Source organism: Leptodactylus fuscus, chromosome 1 (genome assembly GCF_031893055.1).
Source record: "Leptodactylus fuscus isolate aLepFus1 chromosome 1, aLepFus1.hap2, whole genome shotgun sequence".
Classification (NCBI taxonomy): Eukaryota; Metazoa; Chordata; class Amphibia; order Anura; family Leptodactylidae; genus Leptodactylus; species Leptodactylus fuscus.
Genome location: NC_134265.1, coordinates 80,582,186 through 80,608,722, shown reverse-complemented (window position 1 = coordinate 80,608,722; position 26,537 = coordinate 80,582,186). Strand labels below are relative to the sequence as shown.

Genomic DNA, 26,537 nt, shown 5'->3' with positions numbered 1-26,537 from the left:
AGGAGAAGAATTTAATGGTTCCCCTACCTAACCTTACTTGTATATTACCCTTACAATGGGGTCACTGTGATGAGGACCTCTACTATATTTATCTGATAGTACAGAATGTTTGGTAATGTTGTCAGGTCGTGATGGCGGAAAGATGTTTTACTGTAGTACGGCCATTTACAATATGCACTGAATAGTAAAGGGCGACCAGGGTTCCTGAAACATCATCATTTCATTCACTTCTTTTCAACATTTTCCTCTTCTCACATCTGATAAACAGGAAACAAAATCATAATTTTATATTCTGAGCATCATTTCTTCAAAAGAGATATCCATTCTACTCGCACTACACAAATTCCACCGTGCCCCGCTTTTTTTCCTCTGCCTTATCATTCTCACAAAACTGCGCTCCCCATAGACACAATTGATTGGCTGCATATGTTTCAGCTTTGACAACCCAGCCATTTAATTGTCAGTTATCTCTTATTCTTCTTCAGTGGCTGAAATACAGTCACAAAGTAACAGAGGGACTTGTTCTGCTTTAACCTTAGCTAGCTGCCATCACGCAGTGGAAAACAGTGTTAAAATATCACAGGATCACTCTGTACTGCAGAAGAAGACGTGTAAAGAGCGTAATGATTTCCCCTGAGTTTGCTTTTTAGAAAATTGTCAACGGAGCCAGCAGAAACTGTGACAAGTCTTCAGAGGGAATGCTGGGAAATCGAACAATGGCATTCTAGTTAGGGGCCAAGCCTACTCATCAGCCAATTATATCTGCAACGGAGCATCGTGCTGAAAACTTCAACAAGACCACTTCGATAACCTTTTGAGATTTCCGAGCAAGGTTCCTACAGAGCACAGAGTAACATCTGATCAAGATGAAACATTTCCTTCCACTTAGTCTTTTTAAAGTCATTCCTGAAGTATAATCTTATAAGTGGGGAGTAAGTTACCATAGAGGGCAAAGACTCGAGTCTATACACCATCTGTGGTACTGTATTGTTAGGAAGAAATAGATGTGGCTATTAGTTCCAGACACAAAGACGTTGAGATATTGTGGAGTTTTGTAGAGCTTACATACAGATGTAACAATGCACTTATGTTAATCCGCCATTTATAATGGGAGTAAAGACAAGGATGTGACATTCTGAAAAACACTCGGACAGAGGTTCGCTTTAAGTCAATACATTCTGCGTACAGCATTAGAGAATATTATATCTAGAGGTGAACTGTTTCTCTTTGTGAAGACCACCAACTGGCATAGTCTTATAGGCAAGGCAATGTGTCGTGGGAAATAAGATATGCAAATTAGCCCCCATCCAGGAGAACCTGTTAAAGATGAGTCTCCTACATCCAACCTTTTAACAAGCCTTGCAACATGCCAAACCAGAGTCCTTTCCATAAGTAAAGGCTACACATCTACAGACAGATGTTTCAGGTTCTTCTCCCCCACCAGAGTATCAGCTGACTGGATAAGAGGTCCTTGACCTAGGTCTAAGGGGGTATTGTTTCTCCTTACTGGTTGCCAAAGGAAGTCTTCTAGAACAGGCAATATCATACATACTTGTATGTTCTCTCCATGTTTGCGTGGAAATCTCTGTTTGCTCCAGGATTTCCTACAACATTCCAAAAAGCTGATAGGGGATTTGTCTTTCAGTGAAATTATCCACAGTGTATGTTTGAGACCAGGAAATGAGATTGTGGGCCCCACTGGAGACAAGGGTTGATATATATGGTGACAAACATTGAACAGCTTTGTGCGATATGCTGGAGATATAGAAGTCAAAAAGAAGTAGAAAAATGTTCCCAATTTTTACAGATGCAATGAAAACATGAACAGAGCAGAAGCATCTACAGTTAGAATAACTAATTATATTGATTCCTTGAGTTATCTGGACTTTGGTTTCCTTAATTTTTAGCACAGTATTCCCCTCTGGAATGACATATGTGCTCACTATAATTGCAGTTGACCAGATTGTGTACTTGCCCAATATCTAATGTACAGCTTTGTTATGTACAATACAGTCTGAAATTCTAATAACTGTTCCTAGCAAACATTTTATGACCGGTGACCATTTTTATACTATTTGTAATACATTTTTATGTTATACAATTATATAAATATTTTTACATTTTTAAACATACATGACTAAATCAACATTTGGTGACACAGTTGGTACAAAGGTTACTGCTACTGGTATATACATTCAGCTTGAATATAATGCGCAACATTTTAATATCATATTATATTATATGAACAACTGAATGTCAAATTGTACTGACTTTCAAAAGATACCAGGAAAAAAAGAAAATTCTACAGGCAAATATGAAAAAAGGTAAAAACCCCCCCCAAAAAACGTAAAAATAACTTATTGTTAACCAGAGCTAATCACATCCACTAACCTTTCTGAACCATAAAATTGAAGGGGTTTGTCCAGGAAGACTTTATTACTTACTACCTCTCTGGGGGTTTTAAGATGCCATACCTAGGGGCAGGAGGAAGAGACAGACTACCCCATAACCTCTAAATACAGTGTCTTAGAACCCACGGAGGGATTTTATTTATATAACTTAAAAAACCCTCCCTGTAATGATATTCAGTGTTGGACTGAAGCTCTCTTTACACATATGCTGACAATTCTATTCGGTTCCTTCCTAAGAAATGATGGGAAGTGTTGGATCCGTCCTATCACATCTGACACCAATTCACATTTAACCATACTTCAGCAGCATCTACTTGATATGATTCTCCTTGTGTGAAATGTAGGAGATGAATGTTGTAAACACAGCTTTTCTTCTTCTTCCAGAAACACTTCCTTTTAGTCCTTAGCTTGTGTCTGGTATTGCAGCTCCTGTCCTTTTAAGTGAATGAGGCTGAAGTGCAAGAGCATATTTGTGTAACCTCATACAACCCCTCTTTAACCCGTTACCAGTGATCATTCCTCAACTAAGCAATATTATCTAAAAGATGGCAGCTATAAGAATATGCATACGCATCCTGAATACCTCGGGGATGTTGAGTATTTGCTTGTGTCTGACATTGCACCTCATGAAATATGTAGACCAGGTTTATGCTGTAGTGTAGCCTAACAATGGGCACCCCTGGATATTTACATCTGTTTCTGCCCTTTACAATTGTAGCAATTTGTCACCATTATAACACTCTCTCTGTATGTTAAATGGATAGCTCTCCAAAATGCACTTTTCACTCTAAATGAGCATGGCACACTGTCCTCAGTATGATGGATCTCTTTCTTTAGAGTCCCCCTGAATGCTGTTAACAGGGCCAGTCTCTGATAAAGGCTAACTGGTATGAATTGCTGCTTCTTTCAGCATCCGTCTTTCAAGTACCACCGGGATCATTTAACCATCCCAATAACAGGGCAAAGCAGCTATACACTGCACAATGAGGCAAAAAATGCAGTGCGGATGACTCCTTGTGTAGCCAAGCATGTATGTACCGAAGAAACATCTATAAAAGACCTTTAATCCAGCATTAACCAGGCCTGTCAATTCAGAAAATATACTGAAACATTGTCTATTAGATATTATTGCAAGAAAATAGTATCGTACAAGGATTTTATGATAAGAAAATCTAGCAATACAATGTACTATAAGCTACAAAGTCAAACATCTATTAAAATCCAGGTTATACTAATAAAAGCCATGACATTACACACATCATTATTTCCTTTGTGAGTATAGGATTTTAGTGTGCAGGTATAGAATTAAGTAAATTTATTAACTCCCATATCTTGCGGGTAATGCTTAGTGAGAAGGGTAACGTTCACCATAAAGGGCTAATATCTAAGCCAGCACATTAGTAGGATCACTCTCCTTGTTCATTAGCTTCTGTTACTCCGAGATGTCACCGCATTGCTCTAAGGACATCGACAAGGGTCAACAGAGCAAGCACAATGCTCCAAGCTACCAGCTCCTTAAGCGTCAACATTTTGCTGTGTGCCGTCTGTGGAAGTTTTTCTCATGGCTTCTACATGGAATCAGATTCGAAATTTCATTTTTTAATATAGTTTGTAAGTCTACCTTATAAGAGAGCCTAAAAAGGTGTACATTTTGGGGTAAAATCTGAATTGACCTGCAAAACAATTACCCTTAAAATTGACCATGTCAATGAACCAAATTGTGTTTGTGACCATAATTCAATGAAGTACAAACCTGAATCTAAATTACATCTTATCTTCTAGATGACTAGCAGCATACATTACACTCAAAGACCTCATAATAAATAATTACTGTCAAAACATAACCCACCCCCCTATTCTGGTGTGATGACTAGGTTACCAAGTGCCAGTTTCATCTGACTGCTGTAAATTGTATCTGTCACATGGAAGCCACTGGATAACCCAGCCATGAGACATTGCTATAAAACATCACCACTATGGCCTAGTCATCGCACCATAGTCAGGAAGACTTGCCATAGTTCCATACAAATTCCATAAAAAGTCTCAGAACAACCTCATAGGGGAATAAGATTATTGCAGGTTGTATGCTCCCTACATTCCCTATGTCACCTGTTGTCAGTGGCCAAGACAATTTTCAGACGAACCCTGATATTTAAAAAGGTGGAGTGACAACCCATATACAGATTAGGATGGGGTGATTATGACACAAATTATTCACAATTAACTGAACATTTTACTTCAATTATGATTAATGAACAATTATAGTGCTAATGACCTGGCCACTTATTTCCGTGATAAAATTGATAAGATCCGTCAAGAAAGAACTGCCCAAGCCCCAGGTGGCATTGATTTGCACATCTACCATAGTACTGATGATCTCACCCGTCCTATGCTGCTAACTATTGACCCCTCTCTAACCCTCCCCTTCATCTCTAAACTCTTGGAGCACCTGGTCTATTCTCGTTTAATCCGCTATCTCTTTGCTTGACCCCTTACAAGCTGGTTTCCGCACTCTGCACTCTACTGAAACAGCTCTCACAAAACTCTCCAATGATCTCCTAATGGCTAAATCCAATGGTGACTTCTCTCTTCTTATTCTTCCGGACCTCTCTGCAGCTTTTGACACTGTTGACCATCAACTTCTCCTCACTATGCTCCGCTCAGTCGGCTTCAACGACACTGCGCTCTCCTGGTTCTCCTCTTATCTTACCACACTTTCAGTGTATCATTTGCGGGCTCTGTTTCCTCCCTTCTTTCCCTTGGTGTTGGGGTTCCTCAGGGCTCAGTCCTAGTCCCCCTGCTCTTTTCTCTCTACACAGCCCCCATTGGACAAACCATTGCCAGATTTGGCTTCAGGTACAATCTTTATGCTGATGACACCCAATTATACACATCTTCCCATGACATCACCCCTGCACTCATACAGAACACCAGCAACTGTCTTTCTGCTGTCTCTAATATCATGTCCTCGCTCTATCTGAAACTAAATCTCTCTAAGACTGAACTACTACTGTTTCCACCATCTAATAGATCTGTCCCTGATATATCCATTGTAGTCTCAGGCCTTACTATAACTCCTAGGCAGTATGCCCGCTGCCTTGGGGTCATGTTTGACTCAGACCTTTCCTTCACCCCACTTACTGAATCACTTGCACGTTCATGTCACCTCCACCTCAAAAATATCTCCAGAATACGCCCTTTCCTTACCAGAGATACACTAAAGACACTTATTGTCTCTGATTCATTCTCGCCTTGACTACTGTAACTCCTTACTAATCGGTCTTCCCCTCACTAAACTCTCTCCTCTACAATCTATTCTGAATACAGCGGCCAGGCTCATCTATCAGTCTAGACAGCGATGCCTCTGGTCTTTGCCAGTCGCTACATTGGCTGCCTATTCAATATAGAATAAAATATAAAGTTATCACTCTCATCCACAAGGCTCTCCATAATGCCGCACCTCCCTACATTTCCTCCCTCATCTCTGTCTACCGCCCAATCTGTGTCCTCCATTCACTCAATGACCTAACACTTACATCCTCTATTACCAGAACCTCCCACGCTCGTATACAAGACTTCTCCCGAGTTGCACCACTTCTCTGGAATGCTCTACCCCGGACAATCAGATTAACTCCCAATTTCTACAGTTTCAAACGTAAACTAAAGACACATCTTTTCAGACAGGCCTATCACAATTTCTAACGTAAACCCTTCCATACTATAATTAGAAACCCCAAAATTTAACCCTCCTCTGTCCCCGCTCCCACATTTCCCCACGATATGATGCCATTTCAGGCTAACTTTATAGGTCCAAGCTCCATCCACATGTTAAAGGACACCACTAGTGACGGCTCAAAGTTTTATGTTTGTGTAATGACAGTAACCTCTATTACAAAAGTGTCTGACCTCTGCATAAGCAATGCCGCCCCTACTACCTCTTGTGTCACCCCTCTACCTCATAGATTGTAAGCTCTTGCGAGCAGGGCCCTCAGTCCCATTGTATGAAATGACTTTCTTTGTAATGTATCTTTCTGTCTGTATTTGAACCCTACAAATTGTACAGTGCTGCGGAATATGTTGGCGCTATATAAATAAAATGTATTATTATTTTAAACACTCCCCTTTTTACATGCCATGCCTTTATTTATAGGCTATGCCACACCATGACACTGAACTTTAGTTTAGAGTATTCATCGATCCTGAGGGGTATAGCATTCAGTTAGAGACATAACCATTAGCTAATGGCAGTGTGAGATAAGAAGGCATGGATGGAAAATAATTGATAATTAAAATTAATAAATTCAATAACTGAGCCAACATTCGATTTCAGTTATTTTTCTATTACCTACCAAGCCCTAATACAGATGTAGAAATATTTAACTAGGCAGTACAAGATAACTTTAAAGGGGCTCTATCAGCCAGGGACTGAAGATGACGTTGGATCGTGCACAGCCGCCCAGCGTGCACGTTCAGGTATCATTTACATATATGTTTTTATAGTTTTATTTTAAAAGGGGTGGGGGGTTTAAAATAAGATTAGCGGTGCCTGAATAGCCTTTTTACAGGCTATTCACACATACATGGGGTTCTATCAGCATAATTCTGCTGATATAGCCCCTTTAATTCCACTCCTTCAAAGACTTTCGGGCCAATTTTGCGTCATCTTATTGCTGCCTGTTTAGCAGAGGTTTTATTTTCAATAGTTAAAGAAAAAAAGAAGAAACAGGTAAATTATTCTTCATCCCATTTTTTTTTTTGGCATACAAAAAGTTAAATGAATGTTTATTTGATTTCTTGTTTATTGTCAATTGTGAATACTGAAAGTTGGTTAAATAAAAGGAAGAAGGTAAAAATAGAGTTCCTGCTTAAAAAAAAAATTAAAAGTTGAAGCATATACTTTTCTGACAAAAAAAAAATGGACAGGGATGGCAGCCCAAACGGAGGTAAATTAAAAAAAAAAAAAAAACAACATTAGAGTCTACATGATTGTTGAGGGACGGACTACATTTTTATGATGTAAATGAAATCTTTCGTGTGCTCTGTAACAAGATATCAGGGTCAAGATAATGTTGCTATCTCTGTACATGCCAACAAATGCCCTCCCACCAGCAACAGATATTGATATTGGACCCAGGGAGAAGGTCACCTAGTACAGTAATATAAAAAAAAACAACAAAAAAAAACAAAAAAAAAAAAAACGTGCAAACGTCATAGATATGAATTAAAAAAAAAAAAAAAACTCAAGTGATACATACAGATGTAGTTGGGTTAACCTGAACTTCTGCAATTGGTTAACCTGTCACAGAAGACAACTAAAAACAAACTATGAAAAGCCATTGGAAAAACATTTTTCAAAAACCAGATTTTGTTGTCTTCTGTGATAAGATATCAGGCTGCAGGAGTTTAACCAATTACAGAAGATCAGGTTAACCCTGCTACATCTGTATCTACGTGCATCGGCTACCTCCAACAACTACACTATATGTACCTACTATTGATGAAATGTTTCCCGTTAAGTTTTGGCGCCTATGGATAGCTTAAATAAGTTTGATACAGGCACAACAGAGTACCCCGCATGTATCTAAATATCTAATATAACCTACATAGATGGAACAATTCTAGAAGAACAAAATACATCTTTTGAAACCAGAGCACAAGGCATCAGGGACCCTGCAAATATCACAGTAAAGAAACAAGCTCTTTGTCTAGTAACATCTTCCTTACGGAGGTTCGATATAGTCACAGCTCGGCTCTCCATAGCGAGGTCCTTCCAGACAGGATGAGCAGGCATATTGCATGCTGTTCTGGGAGAAGGGAACAGATCAATAGCAGCTGAATGCCATCTGCTTTGGCCAGCAAAACAGCACCAAAAGTGTAACCCATGCATCTTCCTTTATTGAAAGGTTATTTTTATGCAAGTAAACAATTCATCGTCTCCTTGCACGCTTGATGCTCATTTACCACTTCTGATCAATAAAATATGCAAAACAACAAAAAAAATTGAATCCTAAGAGTAGTTGTGATGCCAGGGTGAAGGGTAATCAATAGCAGGCCTGTTCAGTAGGGCAAATCGAGGGGTTACCGCATCTAAGGAGCGATGTTGTCTCTGCTCTTCCATCAGGGTCTATTTAAAGGGAACACTACACTAAAGCAACAAACTTACTTCCTCCAACCCCAGTCCAGGTATTCCAATCCTATTACAACACCGAGGCACATAGACCCAGTTTTATATTGAATACTATACAGAGGGAATGGCATGCCACTGGGAATTGGCACTAGATTGTCCTGCCGGTTTTACTAGATGTTCTGCATGTGGCAGCTGTTCTCTTCTATCTGGATTGTGTGCTGAGGATACAGTGATAAATGGCATCGGCAAATAAAGATTCTGTTATTGAACTTACATTTACTTTCCTGCAATTATCTCGCTTATTAAGTTGCACTTACATTATTCTTAGTGATTTAAATGTCTTCTCCACAGTTTTTCTCAAATTTGGCCTCAACTTTCAACAAGGTAAATGCTCGGGTTCAGGCTTTTATTCTATACACCACAATGCAACAACCTGTTCAGATACATTAACACCATGAGCACAGAATACAAGGGTTAACTGGGAGTACAATGGGTAACAAAGAATAACTACGTCGGAAATTAAAACAGCCTTTAAGGTACCTGGTGTAAAAAAAATCATTCAAAGATCCCACTAGGGAAGGAAATTATTTTTGACCACCATCTACCAACCAGAGCTAAAGAAGCAAGTAAAATCTTCCATTCATCTTCTGATCCACTGTAGATCCCATGGTGCCAGAAAACCGCCTTAGGCTAAGGCCCCACGTTGCAGAAACGCAGCTTTTTTTGTTGCAGATTTTGTTGTGGTTTTTTTGAGCCAAAGCCAGGACTAGATTGAGCAGAAGTTAGAAGTATAAGAGCTTTCTATGTATTTCCCATTCCTTTTGTAGCCATTCTTGGCTTTGGCTCAAAAAAACGCAATAAAAAAGGTGCGTTTCCGCAACATGGGGCCTTAGCCTTAAAGACCAAATAAACTTCCAAGGAACTTTTGACTTTCTGGCATTAATAGATTATATACTTAGCTAACACATCTTGGCTCCTTTGTGTGAAATCCTCTATTTCTTCATTTCCCTTTTGATAGAAATGTGTACACTGCTTCTCACCGGTGTAGGAAGTTCTATCTGTATTATTTCCACAGGACACATCAGATGAAAACACAATCGGATTGGCATATTCATATACAGCCGATCCCAATACCTTTTCTTTTCAACTGGTGATATCTTGGAAAAAGATACAGGTAGTATTGCTATGTTTGTACCATATGAAAGCAACGAATCTAATCTTTCATATGGCACCAGAATTTCTCTGTTCTATAACACCTGAAATATAACTGAAGTGAGCCTCACATCAGCTTCTCTGAATTATATAAGAGCCAATAACAGGAGATGATTTAGAAATGGGGGAAACATGCAAAAACGTAACTTCTGCTGGATCCTGACTTTGGCTCCATGAACTGCATCAAAAACTTCTTCATTGTCTTATGTGGCAGTATGCAAATGAGTCTAGCATGCTTGCTGCAGAGTTCTTCCACAACTTATAGCTGATCAGTGGAGGTGCCAGTAACAGAACATACTATATCATCGGACTCTTACTCATAGTTTTTTATAATTCAATTACGCTGACAGACTAAAATATAAATGGAAATGCAAGCTGCAAAAATACATTTTGATATTTATAACCAGTCACTTGGCATAGGAATGTTTGCAATGTGCACTATTGTAGTGCTACTGAACACGACAAGCACCTTCTTGTCTGACCCTAAGGCTCCAGGGATAGTGAAAGCACCAATATTAATGATGTGTCCAGTGAGAGCAGTCACAATCACATTATATGGGTACTAACATTCCTTCTATAGAGTGAAGAGGAAAATATGGTATAAAGGGCAAATTAAACATCAATCTTCATACTAAAAAGACACAACTAAAATATGCATTTCTAAAAGGAAATTTATTGAACACTAGAGGGAGGACCCGGCTTCGCACGGGTATATTACATTTTATGTTTGTGTAGTGGCCCCATAAGAAATGTCCAATTTTGCACTGGTGTATTTTGTATGTGGTTTGTGTGTATGTCCATAAGTGTCATGTGATTGTGTGTATCTCATTTTGGATATCACTGAAAAACCTATGATCAGTTGTTATGGATACCTGGAGTAAAGCTGTATCTAATCCTTCCCCGTGTAGTACTGTGTTTAGACTCAAGTATCTAATACTTGTTGGTGTGGTACTGTTTGCAGATGCACATATCTAATCCTCCGGCATGTGGTACTGTGTGCAGATGTGTGTATCTAATCCTCCCCTGTGTGGCATTGTGTGAAGAGGCACGTATCTAATCCTCTGGTAAGTGAAACTGTGTGCAGACATTCATATCTAATCTTACGGCATGTGGTACTATATGCAGATGCGCGTATCTAATCTTCTGGCGTTGTGGTACCGTGTGCAGACAGGTGTATCTAATCCTCTGGCGTGAGGTACTTTGTGCAGATGTGCATATCTAATCCTCCCCAGTGTGGTACTGTGTGCTGAGACGCATATCTAATTATCTGGCATGTGGTACTGTGTGCAGAGGCATGTATCTAATCCTCCAAAGTGTGGTACTGTGTGAAGAGGCGCGTATCTAATCCTACGGCGTGTGGAACTGTGTGTAGACACGTGTATCTAATCCTACAGCATGTGGTACTGTATGCAGACGCATGTATCTAATCCTATAGCGTGTACAACTTTGTGAAGACGTGCGTATCTCATCGTCTGGCATGTGAAACTGTAAGCAGACGCGTGTATCTAATCCTACGGCATGTAGTACTGTGTGCAGACGTGCTTATCTAATCCTCTGGTGTGTGGAACTGTGTGCAGATGTACGTATCTAATCCTCCCTTGTGTGGTATTGTGTGAAAAGGCGCGTATCTAACCCTACGGCGTGTGTAACTGTGTGTAGACGCGTGTATCTAATCCTACGGCATGTGGTACTGTGTGCAGATGCGCGTATCTAATCCTCTGGCGTGTGGTACTGAGTGCTGAGACGCGTATCTAATTCTCTGGCTTGTGGTACTGTGTGCAGAGGTATATATCTAATCCTCCAAAGTGTGGTACTGTGTGCAGACACACGTATCTAATCCTCCCCTGTGTGGTATTGTGTGAAGAGGCACATATCTAATCCTGAGGCATGTGGTACTTTGTGCAGACGCGCGTATCTAATCCTCCCTGTGTTGTACTGTGTGCTTAGACACATATCTAATTCTCTGGCTTGTGGTACTGTGTGCAGACACACGTATCTAATCCTCACCTGTGTGGTATTGTGTTAAGAGGCACGTATCTAATCCTGCGGCATGTGGAACTGTGTGTAGACGCGCGTATCTAATCCTACGGCATGTGTTACTGTGTGCAGACGCGTATATCTAATCCTCTGGCGTGGGGTACTGTGTGCAGACGCACGTATCTAATCCTCCCTGTGTGGTACTGTGTGCTGAGATGCGTATCTAATTCTCTGGCTTGTGGTACTGTGTGCAGAGGCATGTATCTAATCCTCCAAAGTGTGGTACTGTATTCAGGCACACGTATCTAATCCTCCCGTGTGGTATTGTGTGAAGAGGCGTGTATCTAATCCTATTGCGTGTGGAACTGTGTGTAGACGCGCGTATCTAATCCTACGGCATGTGGTACTGTGTGCAGACGCGCGTATCTAATCCTCTGGCGTGTGGTACTGTGTGCAGATGTGTGTATCTAATCCTCTGGCATGTGGTACTGTGTGCAGATGTGCGTATCTAATCCTCTCCTGTGTGGTACTGTGTGCAGATGCGCGTATCTAATCCTCTGGCATGTGGTACTATGTGCAGATGAGCGTATCTAATCCTCCCCCGTGTGGTACTGTGTGCTGAGACGCACATCTAATTCTCTGACTTGTGGTACTGTGTGCAGAGGCATGTATCTAACCCTCCAAAGTGTGGTACTGTGTGCAGACACACGTATCTAATCCTCCCCTGTGTGGTATTGTGTGAAGAGGCGCGTATCTAATCCTACGGCGTGGGGAACTGTGTGTAGACACACATATCTAATCCTGTGGCATGTGGTACTGTGTGCAGATGTGCATATCTTATGCTCTGGTGTGTGGAACTGTGTGTAGACACGTGTATCTAATCCTAATGCGTGTACAACTGTCTGCAGACGCTCGTATCTAATCCTCTGGAGTGTGGAACTGTGTGTAGACGCGCGTATCTAATCCGACGACATGTGGTACTGTGTGCAGACGTGCAAATCTTATGCTCTGGTGCGTGGAACTGTGTGCAGATGCGTGTATCCAATCCTTTGGCATGTGGTACTGTGTGCAGACGCATGTATCCAATCCCCGGGGTGTGGTACTTTGTGCAGACACGTGTATCTAATCCTTCGGCATGTGGAACTGTGTTCAGACGCACGTATCAAATCCTTCAGTGTGTGGAACTGTGTGCAGAAGTGCGTATTTAATCCTCTGGTGTGTGGGACTGTGTGCAGACGCGTGTATCTAATCCTGTGGCGTGTGATACTGTGTGCTGATCTGTGTATCTAATCCTCTGATGCGTGTATCTCAGTTTGGATATCAGTGTTGTATTGTGCATGTGGAGTGACCATGTGTATTGCAGTTGGAATATGAGTGAAAGACTTGCAGGTTTGTATTGGCTAAGGGGGGGGGGCGCACTGTGTTTGGAATGCTGTATCTCAGCAACGGTACGTCTGAGTGAGTTGGAGTCTCGTCTTAAACCTTTCCGGATACCTGAAGTATCTCTGTACCAAATTTGGTGAAGATCGGTCCAGTCGTTTGGTTCGCATTAGAGCACAGACAGACAGACAGACAGACAGAAATTCATTTTTATAATATAGGGAGATTATACCATCACTTGTTATTAGTACAAGACTCCTGAAGATGGGTAACTGATTCAGGGATTTCCCATCTATGAATTTTTCCTTCTAATATGAGACTATTGAGATCTGTCTCATACTAAGACCTTATTCAGACAGCAGTATTCTGGTCAAATACTGATCAGAATATTAGCATCTGACTAAGGCCCAATATCTGACTTGCACTGGATTAAGTCTGAAAGATAATGGCTGCACCAGTTTTTCCCATCCTTATCAACTATGGAACTATCCATCTATACAAGAAATAAAATATATGGCTTTGCCATTTGACAGAGACATTGCAGCTTTGCCTAGCTGGGGTCTTGGATGTGTGAGAAAAAAATCTCTAATGGGCGACATATAACATTTATTTCTTGACAGAAACAGACATGACCGGCTGATCAGAAGGGCCAGCTCTGTCCTGGGGAGCCTTCTGGACCCAGTACAGGTGGTGGGTGACAGAAGGATACTCTCTGTGGTGACCTCCATGCGGAGAACAAATCCCACCCCATGTATGAGGCCTTGACGGCACTTGGCAGCACTGTAAGTGATCGTCTGCTTCACCCCAAGTGTGAGAAGGAGCGTTAGCTCAAGTCCTTCTTTCCAACCACGATCAGGCTGTATAATCTACATTAGTCCAAGCGAAGATCACTCTGCACAGAGAACTAAATGATCCTGAAGTCTTCCTACTTTCTTCTCTTTCTTAGCTGCTACAGACTCCTAGTATATCTTCTTTTTCTCAGCATATGTGTGTCTACTTCTGTAATATATTACTGTGTATTATCCTGTATCTTTATTACTATGCTGCTGTAACACACTGAAATTTTCTCACTGTGGGACTCTTAAAGGATCATCTTATCTTGTCAACTACTACTATCTGTAGGCAGACCAATTCTACTTGCCAGCACTAAATTATTCTAAATTGTAGCAATTAGAAACAACGTGAAATCAAATGTACAGACAATATTTTAATACTTTTTTGGCTTTTTAAAGCAAATATAGCTTTACAAATATATGGAATCATATCTGAGGATGTAATAGGTAACAGATAAAATTTGTATCATTTTAGAGGGCGAAAGCTATTAAGAACTGGTAAACTGTGAATAAAGAGGTTAAATCACAGGAGATCTTTCTCCATGTGCAGGACCCTTTCTACAGGAAAGGAGAATCCGTCACTGTGCAGAAATATGACTGCAGAACACAAGCCTGGTCACCAGTGATGACAACTGCAGTAAAATGTATGGGAATGAAACGACCACAGCTTCATTTTATTGTGTAGATATTATGATAGACTGAAGACATTGTTGCTGGAAAGAATGCTTTCAATAGTCACTCTCCCAAACATCTCCTATGTTCTCACAAGCAATTACAGACATATGAAATATGAATCACCATTGATTTTCCTCTTCAGGGGTCACAACGCTCCCTGTTTTACGCACCCAAGGCATTTATTTTGGCGGCCAAACTTGACACATTTTCTCAAAATGAAGTAAGTAATGTTACAGAGGCTTTGTCAAAAGGATTCTTCATTTTTTACTTCTTGACATTTGTTCCTTGCACAGCTCTTTAGGGATTGGGAAGGCAAAATAAAAACATAGAACCATGCAATTACCAAGATGGCCAATCTCATTCACACAGAGATCAGAGGGAGGAACATTGTACCGAATGAACTATTTAGAATATTATTTTCTAAAACTGGATTCACTCATATACTTTATGAAAGGGATTTCTAGTCCTTAAAAATTGTGTAGCAGAAATGCCTGTATATGTCCTTATCACATGATATTATATGGCTATGCTCCAGGGTATGGCAAAAGATAAATATCAGAACATGTGGTTATCCTCCTTCTACCCCTTCCATACACTATATGTCTCTTATGTCCACTGATCTGTAGCTCTTTCATCCTTCCTCTTCTCTAGAAGGATCCTGTTTCTCATGCTGAGCAGCACATGATGCAGCCTCAGAGCAGCAGAATAGCATACCAGGCAGTGAATAAGTATAGAACTATCTAACATCTTATACTAGAGGGACATACAGAAAGCTGTAAATAGTGGCTCTGTCTGTCAGAGAGAGAAGAAAATCACCAGAACGTCACAAGGTAATCTTACCCACAGCAAAATGAAACACTACAAAGCCATTACTGATACCGCAGCCTCCATGTAATCAAAACTGATCAATTACGGTTTCTAAACCTGGACCTATAAAGTTCAGTTCATTGCTTGGCTATGTCAATTTGATAAGGCCCCATGCACATAGAGGAATCCAGACCAGGAAATCTGTCCCATACATTGGCAGAATTTCCTGGCTCAAATTTAGTCCATTTACTCGCTGCATCATACCAGATCTGAGAGGTAGATCACAATCTTATATTATATACAGTATGGAACAGTGGAGCTGCAGTGAGGTATTTTGTATTATATATTGTATCACTATATATGATCACTATAATATGGGGACTCCAGGTCTATAGATAGATAGATAGATAGATAGATAGATAGATAGATAGATAGATAGATAGATAGATAGATAGATAGATAGATAGATAGATAGATAGATAGATAGATAGATAGATAGATAGATAGATAGATAGATAGATAGATAGATAGATAGATAGATAGATAGATAGATAGATAGATAGATAGATAGATAGATAGATAGATACTAGCATCCATCTACATATATTTTATATATAAAGCTAATAAATGAATACAACAGTATTGGAGAGTACAACCTGAGTAAAAATATATATCCTGACCCACTTAACAGCGGACAATGAACATTAAATGCAAGGCCATATTTGTCAATGACAGATGTGCGCAGAGTTTAGTATAGCTTAAATGCACAGTAAAATGTGCAGCTCATTATTGCAATTAAATTGCATGCAAAAAAGCACTGAGAAAACTCAGTCTAAGGCTGAGGCCCCATGTTGCAGAAACGCAGCTTTTTTGTTGCAGATTTTGCTGCATTTTTTTGAGCCAAAGCCAGGAGTGGATTGAGCAGAAGATAGAAGTATATACATTTCCTATATATTTCCCATTCCTTTTGTAGCCATTCTTGTCTTTGGCTCAAAAAACTGCAGCAAAATCTGCAAAAAAAAAGCTGCATTTCCGCAACGTGGGGCCTCAGCCTAAGGCTGCTTTCACACTAACTATCCATTTTTCAGACTAGAAAACAATGGACATTGTACAACCTAGTGTATTTCAGCTTGCCATCCAGGTGGGACCTGTGTGACATTTGTATGTCATGCTTTTTTATGTGGAAGCAACCCCCCCCCCCCCCCCCAAGAAACAGAGTATGATATAACAAAGTAAACAACCACAGGCAGACTGCACTAGCACCATATGCCTGCAATGCTAAGTCTTGCTGCTATCTATTAATTTAAATTGCCCTGTGGATAACTGTATTCATTTACATGTCAGGAGCTGCCCAGCAATTCATACTTCCTGTGCCCCTCACCTATCTAAGACTTCATTATGATTGGCTTATTCATGATCATATTTACAGTAGGTCAATTCAGTGACTTAATTTCAATCTGACCAGGAGTAACTCGGGTCAATAGCTGGTGCAGGGACTCCTGTGTATTTTTAAGAGTCCCTGCACTAGATCATTCTGTCGCACAGGACCTTTAAGATGAGTCATAATTCTGTGTCATTTCCAGGTCTTCTGTGCCAGAATAAAAACCATAGTTCATTGAACTCCAGTTTCTATTTATTTACCACAAAAGCCGGTGCTGTTATTTTTTTATGCTGAACCTAAAAGATAACCAGAAAGTTATAAAAAAAATTGAGAAAAATAAAGACAACACACACAAAACAGCAGTATGAATAATGAAAAAATGATATTCACCTACAGCAGTGTTCTTTATTCTGTGGTAAATGAGTAGAAACCATGTAGCGCCACTCAGCAGCACCATTCAGGTGCCATCCAGTAATTCATTTGAATTGAGAGGCAGCTCCTGCACTAACAGAGGAGGCAATCTAGGCACACAATAACCTGCCAGCATCACTCCATCCCATCCCCTGCAGCGGAGGGTGCACCTTATTTATGAGGAGGAGCACAGCTCTTCATAAATCAGAAGAACCTGCTACGAGCCCCTGTGACTGCACCAAAGTCTACAACAGGTTGAAGCTGGTATTAATTTCAGGGATCATTTATTCCAGTGGCCCCACCCATGCCAAGCCACATGCTATGTCCTATTTGTGGAAATTGGCAAGGGCCACGAAAAAGTGAAAAAAGTTGCAAATCATTGCACAAAAACCTGATTTGCGCTTTGTATGCCAAAATACTGGAGTACAAAACATATTGGAGTACAGTATGCCCCATAATGCTTACTTTATGAGGAATGGAAGGACTACATCACACACATCTCAAGTTGCAAAAGGTCCTCTTTAAGACAAGTGAAGTTTATTTTTTTCACAAGACTTGCGTACATTAGCCGGAGCAGACGTCTCTTAGCTGTAAAGCGAAGTATGGAACTAATTACTTCCAATGAATCGGTTCCACTTTGATAGCTTATTTATCAGTTTGCGGAAGACAGAATTAATGGTGCTTGCTTGCAGCAAGTCCTATAATTGGAAACCATGTTGTGCTTAAGCAATTAAGGGCAATTTGCAAAAACTATGTGTGTGTGTGCTTTTTTGTTATTTTTTATTCTTCGCTATTGTCTGCTTGATTGGATTTCTCTAGATACACGCTATACAAATGGGGATACAATCTAAGAGTATTACTCTGAATAAAAAGCCCCACTTGCTAAATTACTTACCATGAGGAATGTGAACACTACCAATTAATCCCACTGCCGCTATACATTTATTTCTCTGCAGTTATAGAAAACTAGAAATATTTCTCTCTGAGTAAGTCCATCTGCCTTGGCTTGCTATTTGTTATAAGAAAAGCAACTGAAAAATATATATTTTTCTTGATTAAGCGGCTGCATTTCTCCTGGGGTGGAAAGAAAACGAACAATTAATCTTTTCTTATTTGTTCGGAGAAGGACGTACATGCTGTGTACGCAGGATAGCCAATGTACCTGTGGCAGCCAGTCTGCTGCAATTAGGCTTGATCTGGAAATGAATGGACTTAAGTCAGAGGGCCTGGTCTGCTGAGACTTCTATCCAGAGGCCAAGGTTATACAGTTCAAATCCCCTGCTGTGGAAATATAGCTAAAAATTACCCACCATGCTTTGGAATAATTAACAAAGCTGGGGAATTAATATCAGCTAAGTAATTGGAAAGAATTAGCAAGAGAAATATACATTAATCTTTACTAGTTACATTAACGAAAACGAGATGTGGTTTTGCTTAGTCTGGAGTTTCGCTTCGGAAAACTTTTCACCTGTAGGATAGGGCTGTCCAAATATACAGTATAAGAAATAAAGAGAGAGGGTACATGGGAGACTAATGTGGATACTGTTTTATAATTCACCATTCAGGGGGGACTGTCAGCCTTGTCAGTATAAGGCTATGGAAGTGTACCATCCAGGGGGGCATTCCTCACCACCCAGAACTAGTGCTGAGCTGTAAGGCCAGCTCATTTGACAGTGCAAATTTAGAGAATTACATCTGAAGCTGCATTTTTATCCTCAGCACAAAACCCCTGGCACTATGACCCATTCCTGAATTACATATAGCACTTTCAATAGGAAAAAGGGAAAATGGGAATCACAGCCCACTTACGTGACCTTCAAAGTCCGATTTGCTTATGCGTGTATCTGAAACTTTTGGACGATGGATGCCTGGACCAAACTTCCCATCGGCTTGGAATGCATCAAAGGATATAACAAGGGAAAGGTCCAGCGGTGATATAGGCAATCCTATACAGTGTCCAAATGGCAACCAGTAGACCTTACTGACTTATAATGGCGTTTTTAGGGTTTAATGAAGTTTCAGGCTGGTTATAGGGGTTCTTGGAAATAGCAAAATTCTAATATCTATCCTATTAAAGAATTCTGAAATAATAGAGAGGCTCTCTGTTCAGTATCCTCATGTCCTGGCCAGAAAAAAGGAGGACTTACAAAAAGCCTCTGTGGTTCTGGAGAAAAGTTGGAAAAGTTGAAATATCTACTGGCCAGTTTGTTCTCTGGCTGTAGAAGCCGTCACATATCAAGTCTATCAGTTTTTCTACAGTACTGCTAATGGCCTCATTAAGGCTGCAGCACATTTTGCATTTGTCTCTGAGGAAGGGGGCTTGTACAGCAGTCTACCCCCATCGCCCATCCATTATTACTACTATTGGTCTTTTTACATGTAATTATGTCAGAAGTAACCGTAAAATAGAAAAAGCCTAGGTGACTATAATATAACAGATCCAGAACCACTGAACTGCAAATCCAGGTTCTGATGTAGCCAAAAGTATTCCTGACACAGAAAAAGAGAAAATAAGGAACAACAGTAACAATAAGGAAAGCAGCTCACTATCTATGACCAACATCCCATGATCCAGAACACAAAAAGCTAGTTAGAAGTGGATTGAAGTAGGTAGACTCTCCTTACTTTCATAGACTCATCTCTGTGCAGAGTACCGGTAACTATATGTGTAAACATGCATAGGCTGAGAAGAGAGACCTACCTCTCCCACCTCCACTCACCAGTTTCTTGTCGAGCATATTGGTTTGTAAAGAAAGATCTTCCCTAGTAACAGGGAGTGAATAACGAATTAAGCAAGAAGGGAGACATCTAGTGGCGAAAACCTTAGAGATTTTCCAGGCAGAAAACAGCAACTTTTTAATTAAATTGCATTCCATTTTGGTCCTGAATCAGCTGTTCTATTAAATGAAACAAAGTTCTCTGACAAGTTAGCGACCATGTAAACACAACAATGCAACCCATTGATGGGCATTGTGTAATGTGATAATTTCTTCTGCGCCGGCACTGAAAGAAAAGCAAAACTGTACTGTCAAGTTGTTGTTTTTTTTTAAACAGATTATTGGTCATCACTGGGGGATCTGTTGAGTTTAGGGATTGCCAAAGCAAACAAGCCCTTTAGTTTCAAAGGCATTTATTAAATGACAGAGTAAAATACAGGCTTAAAGGGGTTATCCCGGCAAAAATTAACAACCCATTTAATGTTTAAATCAGCTGTGGGCAGTGAAAAAAAAAATTAAATAAATCATACTTACCTTTCCCCGTTGCTACGGTGTTCTCCCACGCCTCCCATCCCCTTGTTCTCCCGCATTGTGCTGAAGCCGCTGACTGCCTTCAGCGGTCATGTTACCACTGAGGTCAATCAGCGAAGGGTCTGAATGTCACTAACTGTGATATCATGAGTCGTCTTCCTGAGGCCTGCTGAGACTGCTGATTGGCCTCAGCGGTCACATAACCATTAAGGCCAATCAGTGGTCTCAGCATAACTCCAGAGGAGACCCAGGAGAGCAGGAAAACTGGGATGCGCGGGAGGACACTGGAGCAACTAGGACAGGTAAGTATGCATTTTTTAATTTTTTTTTCACTGCCTCCAGCTGATTTAAACGTTAAAGGGGTTGTCCATTTTTGCCTGGACAACCCATTTAAAGAGATTCTATCATTGTCTCTAGTGATTTTTAACTAAGCATATATTTGCATAGCCTTTAGAAAGGCTATTCCAGACATATCTTTTGTTTGTTAATCCTCTCAGCCGTTTTTGAACTAGCCCACTTTTATTGATATGCTAATTAGCCAGCATGGAGCAGTGGAAGTTCACTGAGCACAGGGGGAGGTGAGAGCAGGGAGGCTGCTGCTGCTGCTGCTGATGACTCATCAGGGGAGAATAACCTGCTACTTCTTTTCTGCAGATCTTGATACTTGCCTGGTTTTTAGCATGGCTCCATTAGAGCAGTGTTGTGTCTGACTAGAATTTAGCTACAGTGCCTACAGGCAATCTGAGGTAGTCTGAAAGACACCTCCTTCCTCATCAATGGTTCAGACTCTCTACCACTTCCTGAATTACTGCTGACTCTGAAAGACTTGTGTTGATACACAATATCACTAAGAAATCAGAGCATAGAGAGCTGGATTCCAGCACAACAAGCAGAGTAATTCTAGACTACAGATTAGTAAAGCGCCAGTGTGATTAATGAGATTATCAGATAATTGCTGCTGAGGCAGTAAGCCTTAGTAAGGGGGAGCTTGGAGGGTCGCTTTAACCTCTGTGTGCCTTAGAGGCACAGTCTGGGCAAATAAAATTTCTACGGGTGCCTTACTACAAAACCAGATGAAACTGCAATATGGCCATGTACTTTATAGGTGGCCTCAAAAAGGATCAGTTAATAGTTACTCTTATACTGTCACTGTCCTGAAGTTCATTGGGTTGACTGAAATATACTGATCATGACATGCCAGCTCCACTGTCTGCAAATGACCTTAAAGTGGAACTGTCATCAGGTCTGAAAAGACCAATGACATACATTATCTGACAGGTGCCGTCACCCTGGTGTTTTGTTTATTTAAATCCATTCAGCTATTCCAAAGATATAAGCTCTCCTAGTGTTGATGATTAGGGTATACCAGCCAAGTGGGCATTAACACTAACACACAGAGACCTTGCCCTTAGAGAAACCACAGTGTTACCACCCAATTGACTAGTAGATTCTCAAGATTAACAAGGCTTATAACTTTGGAATGGCTGAACAGATTTGGATAAACAAATCACCTAAATGTTCAGGGTGACAATGTCTATTATATGCTGTATGTCACTGGGCTTTCGAAACCAGGTAACAAGTCCTCTTAGGGTATGTTCACACAGCGGAAACCTTTTCTGTTGTATGAACGTTTCGCACGGCTAGCCACGACGGGAAGCCAATGCAGTGCACCGGCATCCTGTCGCAGCATCCCACTCCTGATTAGGCCCAAATGAATGGGCCTCATCGGGAGTGAGTCTCGTGCCACGGCTGTCTCAGTCTCAGAATCCACGGGAAGAAGGGGAAAAAGTGAGCAGCACCCATTCAGTGAAATTCAAATGAATGGGAGCCTTTTTTGCAGGCGGATTTTGAGGTGGATTCCGCATCAAAATCCGCCTGCAAAAATCTCTGCGTGAACAGACCATAAATCCGCACATCATACACACAATATTTAGTTGTTTTTTTAATTAGTTATGTTTAAAAGATGTCAATGCTTAATAAAAACATAACCTTTAATATATCATACATGACCGCTACAACATGCGATCCAACAACAATGTACTGTAAAAATGGCTTTTTGCTATGGATTAATTTAAGTAGCAGTCTGGGCACACAGTGCTAGTATTGTACCTGTGAGACGGCGTGTATTTTATTTTAGACCCGATCTAATCTGAACTCAGGCGGAGGGTTTTTGGCGGCTCTTGAAGACATGAATTCATCCTATAAACTCCTTCCAGCTGATATACACGATGATGGATTCAAGTTATTAACCGATCACAAGGAGATGGATGGTCGTCTGCTCTCACTAATCTACATCATCATCTTGATTCATTTAAAGATAGGCCATGCACTTAACAAGAGCAGTTAAGGTTCCGATAGAATCAGCCGTATAATCTGAACCGCTGCGCTGAGCCCAAATCAATCAATACATTCACTTGTACTGGAAAAGGACTGTTAAGTACTTACAACTGAGGCCATTAATATTATTTAACACCACGTCCAAAGTTTTTAATAAGAGTCAAGAAGAGGCTGGGATTTTCTGCCGGATCAGATACCGCTGTATAAAAACATTTCAGCTCCGATGTATCCTCTTCAATGAGATGTGCTTTTAGCCTCCATTATCACAGAAAAACAAAAGACTGCTCCGCAGGGAGAACCCATTCCAATTTTGTCTTCTATTTTTCTATTTAAACAGCGTTACAAAGGAAATCAATGCAGATAATTGCAAGAAAAAGTGGATGGGGCAATTTTTCACATTTATCAAAGAATAGAACTGAAAGGACTATGGAATTTTAGTAATGAAGTCTGTGTGCAGCATGCATGTACCTCTCGCAGACATCTACAACCGGGTCAGGACTAATTATTTTCAGATATTATGTGTAACCTGGATCTCCGAATGTCCAACGCGCCATTAACCACTTCAATACCAACCACAATTACCTCTCTGTAAATGAACATCACATAGAGAATCTAGCATTTGGGGTTTTTCTGTCTCAGACATTTATAGCATATCCATGTCTGCGATTCGGATACTTCCATCCAATGGCAGAGGCAAATGAAGAGATGGTTGCATATGTGAGGTTGTCCCTACTCATTTCTATTGAAGATTCAAGTAAGGCTAAGATCAAACTTGCACTGGGACACCATAGACTATACTGCGGTCTGCAGGGGTTCTGCCATTTTTATACTGAAACTGGTGGAGAGAAAAGTCTACCATCCAGGACTTTTATCTCTGCTGATTTTTTGGTGGTTTCTGCAGCGGAGTTTCCAATGGAGACACCGACGCAGATGTTAACTTAGCCTTGGAGGTTTTCAGAAACCCAATAGAAGTGAATGGAGAGAGATGCACATGTGTAGTAACCAAATATTAACCAGTAGGCCATATTGACTTATAATGGAATCTGCTGGGGTTCAGTGAAGGCTTCTGATGGTTTAAAGGGGTTCTGACAATTTAGAACAAATATTTACCCTATTAAAGAATTCTGAGTAGGTTTGTGACGTTTATGCATTATGTCTCTCAGTACTCAGCGGCCTCGCTCTGTAAGTTTATGTGGCTTGTCACAAACTGACTTGTTGCAAAGGTATCAACCTATTAAAGTATCATGCGGAATTCACTGCGCTCTCTAGAGGGAGTCATTCTTTCACAATTGTATGTAAGCACAGACTGAATGGCTAGGGGTTGGATTTTATAAGCCTATGGCAATGGGACTGAATGAAACACCAGAATTGTAATGATTAAGAGCTATGTCCCAGTACTTGTACATAGTGCTCTATATGGTGCAAGTCTCATAGAGGGGGTCATCTATATGACGTTTATGGAATATGCCATACTCCTTTAAGCTTGTAATGCAGATTTCATCAATATTTCTGTATGCTGTAGACTTGTGATATATGTGGGAGTTCTTGGCATTGTAGCGACAACAATCTAAAGACAGGTAATCCGTGGGGCTCTGGAAAGACAGGCAAGCTCCCTGCTACTAGTTTCTGAGACAGCTGCACACCCTTATTTGGCCATTTTCATAGAGTTGTACAAAGGAACTGCCGTCCATTTACACTTCATCTACACTATAAAGTCGTGACTGATCTTATCTTTTGAAATCCTTGCTGAAATATCTTTGACCTTGGGGAGTACTTGTTTAAGAGACATGGTGAAACACAGTAAACTATATACGTTATTTGCACAACATGACATGGTCTTACCTGTAAGTATGACTCAAGTCCTTGCCGCCTCTGCTCCAGCACTTTAGGGATCCAGTTCCTTACATGCTTTGAGGGCATCTCAGGAGTTTTGATGCTTTTCTTTAGCTGTAGAAAGATGATATTTTTTAGATCTAAGTTTACATTGGACATTAATGGCAATAGTGTGTCTCTATTGTAAAAAAAAAACCATGACTTTCTTCCAGCATGTTTGTTACTTTTCTGACAAAACTATAAATTATACGTACAGGACATTTTCTTCCATTGCAAAAATAAACAAACATAAAAGAAAAAAAAGCTTCTGTCGAGGTTTCTTTTATTTTTACATTAAAGTGAACAGGAATGGAGGCCAAATGGCTCCATTTGCATCTGTCACTGATGCTGGTCGTGTCCGTTGCTCTCATCCTATGACAGATGACAGCAGTGGACATATTTAACAACAGTGTGAACTTTCCTCAAATAGTTTAAGGAATTTATGGATAAATGTCAATTCCCTATTATATTGTTATTCAAGGAACCATTGGGATGGATAGAACACACAGTTGGACAGTTCCCACGCCAACCAGTCAGATAAAGATAGACTGTATATAACCTGTATGGGACACATGCTATTCATAAGCTGACTAAAGTGACATTTAGCACAAAAACAGTTACAATAACCAAGACTAGCTGCGCTTCTTCAGGGACCTGGCTGTTCTGCAGAACCAAATACTGTATACGATTCTGCACAACTATAGTCCGTATCACACGCACTTATATGCGTGTGGATGGCAGAGTGGGATGGGCAGAGTCTACCGGTATGCGACTCCAAAGGTCGATCAATATGCACAGGTAAGTATGGGAAGAATGCTCCCAACAAACAACCCGGTTGCGCGCTCCCTCTTAGAATAATAGTATTCGGTGAATATGAGATGTATCAGCAAGCGGTTTACTGAATAAAGATTACACATTTCGGGGTAACTGTGTCGATCAAAGAGCACCATCCCTTCCTCAGATCTTTACAGTTTCAGCTGGATAGCATACAGTAAAGAGAATGCAGCGTTAGGTACCGTATATACTCGAGTATAAGCCGAATTTTTCAGCCCAGTTTTTGTGCTGAAAAAGCCCCCCTCGGCTTATACTTGAGTCAGCAAAAAAAAATATTTTTTTTTTTTTTTTTTTTTTTTTTTAGGAGGGGGGGGGGGGGGGGGGGGAGTCTATGATCAGCCACAATATTAATGTATAGAATCTCCCATAAAATAGTGCAAAAGAAAAAAAAAAAGATTTTAAAAACATAAAAGTTCTAAAACACTCCTTTCCCTAGAATACATACAAAAGTAGAAAATGACTGTGAAACACATACACATTAGGTATCCCTGTGTCTGACAGTGCCCGGTCTACTGAATATAGGGGATCTGCAGTGCTCCTGTTCCGTCAGGAAGGGGTTAATAGAAGCACTGCAGATACCCTATATTCAGCCAGACTGAATTCCAAGTGGGGGGGGGGGGGGGAGAAAAAACCCAGTCCTCAAGCTCAGGGAAGGGGCAGACAGACAACCAAAACAGCCCCTCTCCTTCCCCAGCATCTACTGCACCCAAAAACTCCGACCATTTTAATTTTTGAAATTTTCCAGTAGCTGCTGCATTTCCCCCCCCCTCGGCTTATACTCGAGTCAATAAGTTTTCCCAGTTTTTTGTGGTGAAATTAGGGGGGTCGGCTTATACTCGAGTATATACGGTATCAATATAAAGCAAAAAAAAAAAATACATGCTTTGCCCTTTGTACCAGCAAGTGGCTTATTGAATAAAGATGACACGTTTTGGGGTAACGGTGTCAAACAAAAAGCACCACCCCTTCCTCAGATCTATTAAAAGATTAACAATAAATTAATACACAGGTCCAAACACGAGTGACCCATAA

The 26,537-nt window shown here is 40.5% G+C and overlaps 1 protein-coding gene across 1 annotated transcript in view; it reads right to left on the bottom strand.

The window, feature by feature from the left end:
• Positions 1-26,537, bottom strand: part of SNX24 (sorting nexin 24) — a 91,554-nt gene that overhangs the window by 13,169 nt on the left and 51,848 nt on the right. Inside the window, exon 3 of the mRNA XM_075272526.1 lies at positions 24,642-24,746. Coding sequence (XP_075128627.1) covers positions 24,642-24,746 — 105 coding nt within the window. The remainder of the gene's footprint in view (positions 1-24,641; positions 24,747-26,537) is intronic.